Source organism: Pelophylax lessonae (assembly GCF_965119305.1).
Source record: "Pelophylax lessonae genome assembly, chromosome: 13".
NCBI lineage: Eukaryota > Metazoa > Chordata > Amphibia > Anura > Ranidae > Pelophylax > Pelophylax lessonae.
In genome coordinates, this window is record NC_138780.1 from 171,011,784 (window position 1) to 171,023,851 (window position 12,068).

Genomic DNA, 12,068 nt, shown 5'->3' on the forward strand with positions numbered 1-12,068 from the left:
GTATAGGCATGGCACAGGCATGGCACAGGTGATGGTATAGGCATGGCACAGGTGATGGCACAGGCATGGCACAGGTGATGGCATAGGCATGGCACAGGCATGGCACAGGTGATGGCCTATAGGCATGGCACAGGTGAAGGTACAGGCATGGCACAGGTGATGGTACAGGCATGGCACAGGTGATGGTATAGGCATGGCACAGGCATGGCAAAGGTGATGGTACATGCATGGCACAGGTGATGGTACAGGCATGGCACAGGTGATGGTACAGGCATGGCACAGGTGATGGTATAGGCATGGCACAGGCATGGTACAGGTGATGGTATAGGCATGGCACAGGTGATGGTACAGGCATGGCACAGGTGATGGTACAGGCATGGCACAGGTGATGGCATAGGCATGGCACAGGTGATGGCACAGGTCGGCTTCAATCACTTACCTTCTGACGGCGGCGGGATGGCGGGATTCCGGGAACTGTGCACGGCGCTGCTCATCTCATCCTCTTCAGTCTTCTGTCTTCCGATCGGTCCGGGCGCCGGGAAGCGGTGACGGTGCGTGACTGACGCACGCACCGGCACCGCCACCATTGCGACGTCAGCGATCGGATGTCCTGGATGATGATTGGTCCAGGCTGGAGACTGGACCAATCACAGCCAGGATATCATGAAGGTGGGGGTGGCCAAGCGCTCTTTCCTGCGCCCAGGTTACGCCCCCAGAAGGCAGCCAATCGGCGCCTCTTCTGGGTCGTAAACCCCACCCCCCCTTTAGCCACCACATAGGCCGGCAAACCGATTTTTTTTTTTCATAACTCTATTGTTCTTTTTGTCATTTTTTTTTCCTTTTTTTTTAGCGGGGGGCAGCGCCCTGGCGCCCCCTATGCACGGGCCACCACTGGTAGCATTCCTGTATGTGATGCAGTGCCGTCTAAGGGCCCAAAGATCACTGCCATCCAGTATGGTTTTCCAGCCTTGACCCTTATGCACAGAGATTGTTCCAGATTCTCTGAATCTTTGGATGATATTATGCACTGTAGATGATGATAACTTCAAACTCTTTGCAATTTTTCTCCTTTCTGATATTGTTCCACTATTTTTAGCCACAGCATTGGGGGAATTGGTGATCCTCTGCCCATCTTGACTTCTGAGAGACACTGCCACTCTGAGAGGCTCTTTTTATACCCAATCATGTTGCCAATTGACCTAATAAGTTGCAAATTGGTCCTTCAGCTGTTCCTTATATGTACATTTAACTTTTCCGGCCTCTTATTGCTACCTGTCCCAACTTTTTTGGAATGTGTAGCTCTAATGAAATCCAAAATGAGCCAATATTTGGCATGACATTTCAAAATGTCTCACTTTTAACATTTGATATGTTATCTATATTATATTGTGAATAAAATATAAGTTTATGAGATTTGTAAATTAGTCCGTTCTTTTTTTTACTCACAATTTGTACAGTGTCCCAACTCTTTTGGAATTGGGTTTGTAGTTCTGTGGGTTTTTTTTTTTTTTTTTTTGTATATTAGCTGTAACGATTGCTAGCTCTTGTTCTTGCTTGTAAATGCTCTTTAAACAGATTTGTGTCCTTTTCAGGGCAAGAAACAACTGCCAACCAGTTATCATTTGCAGTGATAGAACTGGCACGGAACCCAGACATTCTGAAAAAGTGAGACTCATAATATGATAAAAAACTAGGATACCACTTTACTGATGTAATATCTTTATAATCAAATCATTATTTGTGCAAAAGAGAATAACGCATTTATATTTATTCCTGATTGAATGGGATCAAACTATACCAATAAAAATATTTTATAACAAAATCATTGTAAAAGTTATAGAGACAAGTGAAAAGTGCAAAACATACAGTACATTGATTAAATATTATACATATTAAACAACAAACTCGATTTACCTTTCAGAGCTCAGGATGAAGTGGATGAAGTTATTGGTTCCAAAAGAGACCTTGAGTACGATGATCTAGGAAAACTTCAATATTTGTCTCAGGTAGATGCAAAAAGTTTATTTTACAGGTTGTTGTATATTTAAAAGCCCCTTTGAAGGTACATGATCACAAAAACTCATTTAGTTATGAATGGACACAGGAGCAATTGGTACCGTTCACTTACTGTGTCAATTTAAAAAAGGAAGGGGCCTGTAAATGACATATTTACCAGCCCCTTCCCCCACTCTTCATCCTGAAAGCATTCCCTGAAGCAGCTGGCAAGAGAGGGGAAGAGGGAAACCAGTTACTTAAAGTGGAGTTCCACCCTATTTTAATACTTACCTCCATCTTCTCGCTCCGGGTCACCTGAAAAAGAAATGGATAATCACATATTTTTTTTTTTTTTACTTACCTCGTAGCGAAGAAAATATACTTACCTTACTTCCTTCTTCCTCCTTCCTCGGCCGCGGCCCGTCGTCACTTCCTGGCTCTGCAATGATTCCTGGGAGCTGAACGTCATCGCTCCCAGGAATCATTGCGCCTGCACCGGCCCCGACGTCAGTTCCGGGGCGCGCTCGTCATCCTCTTCTAAACAGCTTCTGGGCATGCCCAGAAGCTGTGGAGGGATGACGCACGCGCACCGGAAGTGACGTCGGGGCCGGCGCAGGGCATCGAGGGACCGAAGAAGGCGGAAGAGGACGCAGAAGAGGATCTCGCTGGCTTCAAGCTGCCCACATCTGAGATGGCAGCGCTGGACAAGACGTTTTCAAGGTAAGTATTTGTCCTAACAGGTAAGTGCAACCCGGGACAGATCAGAGGCTAGCCATTGTGGAATGCACTAGCCCTGACTGTCCCGGGGGTATTTTTTAAAAAAAAAAAAATCACAGGGTGGAACTCCGCTTTAAAAGCCTCTTTGCCTAGGCTGAGTTGATGCAATGATGCACAATGTAATGTTCCACTGCAGGCACACATACCTCCTCCTCCGCCAACTCTGAGTGACAGCCACTCCAAAATTCCACTCTTAAAGTAGTAGTCCTAAATCCCTGCAGGGTCAGATGAGTCTGGGCATTTAAAACCTTTGAGATTGACATCACCTGGTCTTCCCAGACGATGATTGAGAACAATCCATGACACTGGCAGGTCTCAGCCTTGCAAAGGGGGCAGTGCATGCTATAAATTCTGCAGGGTGCCCAAACTTTTGCAGACACCATTTTATTTGTTTTCTGTTATTTTGAAAGTGTAAATGATGGAAATAAAATCTAAATTTTGTTGACGTATTATAAGAATGTCTAATCTGTAATTTGATGCCTTTTGGAGATTTTTCCATCTTTCCTTGGCCTCTTTATGCACATTAATACAAATGTTTACCTGGGGTGCCCAAACTTTCGATCACCACTGTAAAAGCACAATTTGTCCTGAAAAAGCAGGATGTAATCCACCTGAATTTGCTACGTAGTTGCAATGATATTGGAAACTTCAGATTTAATATTTATCTTCTCTAGGTCTTGAAGGAAAGTTTAAGACTCTACCCTACTGCTCCAGGTACATCACGTGAAGTAGAAGAAGATACTGTTATAGAGGGCGTGAGAATTCCTGCTAAATCGTCCCTGGTGGTAAAATTCAAACCCTCACCACATCCACTGACCCAAACAATGTTTACAGTATACATACAGTAATCACTACCCTTAAAGGGACCCTGTCACTCATTTAAAAAAATTAAGATGAAAGCAACAAAAAATATGTATTTTACATGCTTAATTGCAGTGTTTTTTCCTTGTGTAGAAAAACAATTCTCACTTGCTAGTTGTTTTAACTTGCTAGAAAATTAGCCTAATTGATTCCCTAGTACAGCACCCTTCCTTTGTAGATGTCAAATCTATTTCCTTTTCTAGGAGTGTCTATTATCTGTGCTGTCCCAGCAACTATACCCCTCCTCTTACCTCCCTACATAACCTTTTATGCAGCTGTTGGGGAGGAGCAATGCCTACAATGTCCCTTGCCGCTGCCAGCATCTTCTCCCTGACTATTTCTGGGTGCTGGTCTTTGGACATCTTAATTGCCTGGCATGGGATGATGTCTGCCCACTTATGCACAAGAGCCCAATCATCTTAGCACATAGGCAGTGTGCCAGAATGTAAACTGAACTGTGCATGTGGAGCTCAGTGTACATTCTATGGAGGGCTGGCCCAACACTTTGTGCTGCCCCCCCCCAAAAAATAAAAAATCACGCCCACCAAAAGGCCCCCCACATCTATTATTTTATATAGATATAATATGTTGAAAATTTTATATATACTGTTATCTTCTTCCATAACTCACCACCGGACCGGTCCACCAAACACCCACTGTCTGTCCTCAGTCCTCCTGTGAGTACTGTGTCTGCCGCGGCCTCCGCCCTAGAAGATCCAGCCTGCCCTGCGTGAGATGGGAGTGCGCTGATGTCTGATGTCATTGCGAACACCGTGATAATGCGAGGAATGTTCTCAGGAGGAGACGCTCCGCCTCCTCATTCTCATCAGTTTGCACTATGGGCCGCAGTATGAGATGGGGAAATGCCACCCGTAACGCGCCGCAGACTGATGACGCAAAAACCTGGGCATCAATTTGCTGCCCCTCTCAAAATGCCACCTGGGTCCAGCAGGACCACGGTAGGGCCGGCCCTGATTCTATGGAGGATTGCGAACAGGCAGGTAGGTGTATTTTATTACACAGGAGACAGTGCATGTCCATTCTGTAATAGAGAGCCTGTCTGCTCACAATTGTTTTTTTTATTAGCTTTAGCACCATTTTAAATGTTAGCTGCGAACAAAATAATGTTTTTTTTTTTTTTTCTTAGGCAAAGTGAGAATAGTATTGAACTTCTCTTGGGCTTTTATTTGCTGTCTGTGTCCCCATTGGCAAATATTACCCTCACTTTCTGGACAGAAAGTAATGAAAAATCTCTCTAGTGGGAGCACAGACTGGAGACAATTTTACTGAAACAAGATTTAACCTCTTTGTTTTATAAAAATAAACCTGTATCTTCTGTTGTTCTTCAAACAGTTTAACTCCTATGTCATGGGAAGAATGGAGCAGTTTTACCCAGATCCCCTTGTTTTCAACCCAGATCGATTTCATCCTGATGCTCCCAAGTAATTCTTTTTTCATTACCTGTGCTAATTGTTACCTTTGTGATACATTGGAAATAGCCAGTTTGCTAAAAAAAAAAAACATACTTCTCATTGGCTAGGAGTCTCCATACTTTTTAAGCAAAGGGTCAGTCAACTGTTATTCAGACTTTATGGGGCCAGACTGTGGCCAGTGGGATTAGAAAATATCCTGGCATTACAGGGAGTAAACCATACCTCGGGCTTGGTGGTCAGTATGTGGTCAGTGGGAGGAGGAATTGTGCCCCATCATTGGTGTTAGTGGGAGGAATAGTGCCCCATAATTGGTATCAGTGGAAGGAATAGTTCCCCATTATTGGTATTAGTGGGAGGAATACTGCCCCATCATTGGGGTCAGTGGAAGGAATAGTACCCCATCATTGGTATCAGTGGAAGGAGCAGTGCCCCATGATTGGTATTAGTGGGAGAAATAGTGCCCCAATCATTGGTATCAATGGAAGGGATAGTGCCCCATCATTGGTATCAGTGAGAGGAATGGTGCTTCATCATCCAATCATTGTTTTTTTTATTAGTTTTCATGAGTGGTATAGTGCTCCATCATTAGTATTAGTGGAGGGAGCAGTGCCCCATCATTGTCATTAGTGGGAGGAATAGTGCCCCATCATTGGTATCAGTGGGAGGAATAGTGCCCCATCATTGGTATAAGTGGGAGGAATAGTGCCCCATCATTGGTATCAGTGGGAGGAATAGTGCCCCATCATTGGTATCAGTGGGAGGAATAGTGCCCCATCATTGGTATAAGTGGGAGGAATAGTGCCCCATCATTGGTATCAGTGGAAGGAATAGTGCCCCATCATTGGTATCAGTGGGAGGAATAGTGCCCCATCATTGGTTTCAGTGGGAGGAATAATACTTCATCATCCAATCATTGGTTTTCGTGAGAGGTATAGTGCTCCATCATTCCATTATTGGTTTTAATGAGTGGTATAGTGGTCCATCATTAGTATCAGTGGGAGGAACATGGCTCCATCATTGGTATTTGGGGAACAAATGGTGTTGCATTGTTGGTGTCAGTAGAATAGTGTTTTGTATCAATGGGAGTAATAGTGCCCCAAGGGCCAGATAAAGACAAGCAAAGCAGAGGTTCGCAGTTTGGAGACCACTGGTCTAGACAGCCGACATATCAGACATAAATAACATGTAAAGGTTTCCATTTATCAGTGTTGCCTTATTGCTGGATGTAAATGGGGATCACACAGCCTTTTAGATCTCTTTGGAGTAGCTCCAGGACAAAAATGTTTTCATGGAGTTATATCTCAGGTCAGTGTCAGATTTTAGCAAAAGGTCCAGCTGTGAATTGTTTGGGTTTTCTTTTTTTTAGACATCTAAACTTGCATTTTCTAGTCTATTCTTGCCTTAGGGCAACATTAGCACCTAAAAGTCTCCAATTCTAATGATTTTTAAAACTTTTCTTTTGAAAGACAAGACCGTGGATGTTCCCAGCAGTATAAGAGCCTCTTGGAAAAAAAAGAGAGAGTAGGAAAAACAAGACCAGAGACTGAAGACCCCCATATAATGTAGATGCCTTGGTATTTATGGCTACAAATAGGAAAAGATCTTGGAATAATTGTATTTACATCTGGTTAGGTTGCAGTAGTCCACCTAAATAGTATGCAACCCGTCATCAGGCCTATGGAGAATATCTCTGTGTATGTGCAGTAATAATCTTTCAGTGGATGGTCGAACTTGAAGGCTTGTAACATCTATTGGACCATGTATTATATTACACCCATACAGTATTTGAGCTGTAACATGAAACATGGTCGCATTCCCAAACCCCCACTCTTAAACTGCCCCTCATTTACCTGAATCACGGGGGTCTTCTCTCTGGAGCATCCTGTTGTTTTTTTAATTTAGTATTCACAGATTCATATACAGGAACCTGTGAATGAAAAATGAATGAGAAATGTGGCAGGGACTCACAGTGTGTCAGCACAAGTACTCCGACATCCCTGCACTTGTAGTCCATTGGTTACTTCCTCTAGCCCCATAACTGTACAAACCTGGGGCTGAGATGTAATGCAGGAGTCTGTGCATTGCACCCACGATTCACTAATCGTGGTTGTTTGCAGTGCTCTGCAGGCTTCAATGCAAAAAAGTAATAAATTCAAATTATTTGTTTTAAATAAGGTGTGTGCATTTGTTACATTTTTGCAAAAGGCAAATTATTACTTTATTGCATAGGGAGAACCAGACCTTGGGTGGTGGGCAGTGACAGGTGTGGTTTGTAGGATAAGAGACATGCAAATCAAAATGCTTATATTGCAGAGGTGTCCAATATTGGTGGATTATGCATTTGGAGCCACTCTAAAATTTATTGTTGTACTTATGATAAGTCACCATATAATGTGTTTCATACCAATGTGACATTTCTTTAGCACAAGTGAGTCACACTTTAGTTGAGGCTCTGAAGAAAGTTGTCACCAGTGTACAGAATGTGAAGTACTCCGACTAGAGTATATGTGACACACCTGTTATGAAGACGTAGCAGGCAACCATGAAATGCGTTATATGATGTTTTAATGTAACTTCAACAATAAAATTGATTTTACTCTGGACACAAGATTTTTTTAATTGTCTTCTCCATACGCACCTTCACAACAACAATATCTTGGGAGATTTTTTTTTGCACAGCTAAGAAAGGAGCACCTGGGACATTTTCACAAAATCCACCAAATGCTCCCAAAGGACAGGGCTAAAGACATGCTGTATGTTTAGGGCAAACAAGTATTTAGTAAAGAATCCTCTATCCATTGCAACCTAATGAAAAGTGCCTGCAAAATACAGACATGCACCCAGCTCAATAAAAAAGCTTCCTGAAGCAGACACAATAAACATTAATGACATATCAACCTACATGCGAACTTTGAAAATGTGTTAATGGTTTTCCCTATTATCAAAGCGTAGGCATTAATTAAATACTCATACAAACAAATGCCTATTCACATTTGGTCTTAGTGTAGTACACTTTGATTCTGACAAAATTGCCTGTAGTAATTTAATTTTTCAGCTGAAATGTTTGGCACATGAACTGAGTCATTTTTCTTTCTCCAAACAGGCCATATTTTACGTATTTCCCATTTTCTCTTGGGCCACGTTCTTGTATTGGGCAAGTCTTTGCACAGGTATGATAATTTTGTTTATCGTGGTCTCTACATATTGAAACCCCTATGTGGAATGCAAGAATTTCCAATATAGGGGAAACAAGAATCCATAAACAAATAAGAAGTGTCATAATTCTACATGCTACAGCTCTAAAAGATATAGAATCTCGGAGAGACACCAAAGAACAAACATTTATTATAATATAAAGAAAAACACAGCAGCGGTATTTCCAAATAATTGGAATAGCTGACTGACTTACCATTTGCCAGAATCGCAGTCGGGATGTCGCAGGAAGTGGATGGTCCGGGGACATGCTGTGGGCAAAATAGGGGCAAGGATGCCCAAAGGCCACATGGATCGGGCTCAAGGGTATTTCCAAAAAAGGGGGGAAGGGGGCTTTTTTAACCCAAAAATGGCTTATAAGTCAAAACCTCATTTATCCCGGGAGGTGTAGTAGCCTCTAAGGATTCTATCCAAAATGATTCTCTTTGTAGGATTCGTTTGTCCCAATTTCCCCCACGGGGGTCCTGGGGAATCACTTCCAAAGCAAAAAACGAAACCAGGGAATTATCATACTTGTGGCGAAAAGCTATATGGCGTGTGACGCTCGTTTGTATGGTACCTCCCTCAGAGTGATAGATGTGGTCATCTATACGTTTGCTGAATTTCCTGATGGTCTTGCCGACATAAAATGCCCCACAGCGACAACTCATAAGGTATATAACCCCTTGAGTGTCACAGTCGGCGTAATGTCTGGATTGTAGCCATTTCCCATTGGGTAGGCGGATACCTGTTCCAACTTTTACCCAAGGGCATTTATCACAAGAACCACACCGATATGTACCCTTAGGGGAATCTGCACTGGTGGATTGTTTGATATAGTGACTTTTAGTCAGGCAGTCCCTAAGGGACATTGATCGCCTGAATACCAGACTCGGTCTGGCACTCAGATATTTGTGAAGGGTAGGGTCTTGGGTAAGGATCCGCCAGTGACGTTTCAGGATATTACGCAAGACGTCTTCATGTGCAGAGTACGTGGTGATAAATCTAACACTTTTATCAACTTTTTTTGAGGAGGTTTTGTATAACAATTCGGCTCTCGAATAGGTATTGGCTCTGTTATAAGCCTTCCTGAGAAGCGTCTTAGAATATCCTCTGGCAAGGAGTCGCTCACGAAGCAGGCCAGCTTGGACACGAAACTTGGCCTCAGCGGAACAGTTCCTGCGGAGCCTTAGATATTGGGCATACGGAATGCTTGCGATCAAGGGGGCGGGATGGGCACTTGCTGCGCTGAGAATGGTGTTACCCGCACTAGGTTTGCGGTAAAGGTCAGTGTCAATGAGGCCATCCGGGGAGAGGCTGATGTCCAGATCAAGGAACGAGACACGATGCCTATCAAACGTGTGAGTAAATTTGAGGTTTAGATTATTGTTGTCAATAGCTTTCAAAAAAAGTAAAAGTTCATCAACTGTACCTGTCCAAATGATCAATAGATCATCAATGAACCTGTACCAGATTAAAATATAAGGCATCCATTGTTCCATTCCTTCATCAGAGAAAATCAGCCTCTCCCAGGCGCCCAGATATAAGTTGGCATAGGAGGGAGCGCAGCAAGTGCCCATAGCTACCCCCTGGACCTGCAAGTAAGTTTGTTCCAAAAAGGTGAAGTAATTTCTCGTGAGAATAAATCTTAGCAATCGAAGGACAAAGTCCATCAAGGGCCAAGTCTTGTAGTCCTGTTCCTTGAGGAAAGATTCGGCCATCCGGATGCCCTGGTCGTGCGGGATACTGGAGTATAATGCTTCAATATCGATGGCTACAAGCAGGGCATCCGGAGGGACCTGAATCTCCTCAAGGTGTTTCAAAAGATCGGTAGTATCCCTGATGTAAGAAGGGAGTGCAAGAACATGGGGAAGTAAGAATGAGTCCACAAATTTGCTGGCGTGCTCCGTGAGCGACCCGTTGCCAGAGACAATGGGCCTACCGGGCGGGTGCACAAGACTCTTGTGCACCTTAGGTAAGGTATAAAAGGTAGGAGTTTTTGGGTGTTTGTTAGACAGAAAATTATAGGTGTCCCTGTCTATGAGGCCCTGGGAAAAGGCCTCAAAACACAGGGACCCATATTCACAAATGAAGTCCTTAATGCAATCAGACTCAATGGGAAGATACCATTCGCGATTGCATAAGACTTCTAAACACATTGTTTCGTACTGGGGGGGAGACATAACAACTATGTTGCCCCCTTTGTCTGATTGTTTTATAAGGATATCTTTATTTTTGTGGAGTGAGGTTAGAGCTAAAGCCTGGTCTTTAGTGAGATTTCTAGGAATAGTGGGCAAAGAAGTGATTTTTAAATCTCTGGACACCCGTTGAACGAACGTCCAAATGTTGGCATTGTTGGATAAATCTGGAAATTTTTCTGATTTGGGTTTGAAAACCTTTTTTGGTGGATATGAGGGAATAGGAAGAGAAGGGGTTTCATGGGGTGAATCAGTCGAATCAATGATGGACATAACTTCAGTGTTGCCTTCTTCATATAGCAAGACTAGGTCTTTGATGGCCCTGCTCTCGGCCATGGTAAAGTGCTTAGTCTGTTCGGCTAGTTGTTTTTCTAAGTTTTTTTGTTTCCTATCTTCGTCAAACATAAACTTAAAAGTAAGATTTCTTGCAAAAAGATGCAAATCTTTTATAGTTTCAGAGGTATCAATAGCCCTAGAGGGGCAAAAGCCTAAACCCAGACCAAGCACTTGTTCCTGGGCAGGAGTCAGGTCAATTGAGGCTAGGTTAATGATGTTAAGTTTATTCGACGAATTAGTGTGTATGTTGAGGTTATTTAAGTTGTTTTGGGTTTCACATACATGTTTAAGTTGCCCTGTTTGGTGTTCCTGGGTGTTTGGGGAGTGGGTAATTCTAAAAAACCGTCATCCGAAGTGGCGGATGCGGAATCACTGGTGTTTAAAGGAAGTGACATGTTTCTGGCTAATACTTTCTGTAGTGTGGGAGCTATGTTGGGTAAATTCGTGGATGTGTTTAAATTGGCAAGAGTGTCAGGTTTTTTCTTATTTTGACTCGAGGGTAAAGTGGGAGAAGGGCCAGCACTGCCTCTTCCTCGTTTCTGGGCCTTAGTGCGTTTGTTGGGGACTGGTGGACCTGAACGTGATGCTCGTGATTTGTGCAAAAGGGAACTAGCCATGCTAGAGTCAGATTCTAGGTTGTCATCTGTGGTTTCAACGTGATTCGTATTGCGTGTTTGATGTGTGCGTATGGGACGGGTTCTAGAATTCCACTTGTAAGCATAGCCTTCATTGAAGGCTTGTTTGTCTTTTTGAAATTTGAGTTGTTTTTTATGAATAATTTCTTTATTCATGGCCTCTAGTTTGACCTTCACTTCTGTCCAGGCTGGGGCAAAGTTAGGGGCCTCAAAGACCTGTTTATATTTAGTATTCATTTGGTCTATTTCAGTGTCTAATGCTGTCATGTCCACCTTGTACTGGGCAACAAGTGATTTCATTAAGTCTTGACTGCATGTATTCAGTATGCTCTCCCATTCTTTCTTGAAAGTCTCTGATGGATCTCTCAGAGTAGGAAGGGTATGTATCCTAAGACCCTGAGGGCTGATGTTCTCCTCAATGTACTTAAGGAAGTATTCTATGTGCCAGTAAAGATGTGATTTGCGCTTTAGTAAATTGAACATTTTACCTAAGTAAGTCCCAAGGTCTTCCTCTGTTTTGGTATGAGACCCACATGTGGATTGTATACCTTCCATGAAGCCGGTCCATGCTGTACCTAGCAAATCCATGCCTGTGCCCACAGTTCCAGACCACTCGACCACCAGCGACTCCACAGACAGCG

The 12,068-nt window shown here is 43.2% G+C and overlaps 1 protein-coding gene across 1 annotated transcript in view; it reads left to right on the plus strand.

Annotated features, from left to right (window-relative positions):
• LOC309569225 (cholesterol 24-hydroxylase-like) overlaps positions 1 to 12,068 on the plus strand; it is a 204,653-nt gene that overhangs the window by 131,579 nt on the left and 61,006 nt on the right. The window contains exon 20 of the mRNA XM_082274978.1: positions 1,593 to 1,665. Within this exon, the coding sequence (XP_082131104.1) occupies positions 1,593 to 1,665 (73 nt within the window). The remainder of the gene's footprint in view (positions 1 to 1,592; positions 1,666 to 12,068) is intronic.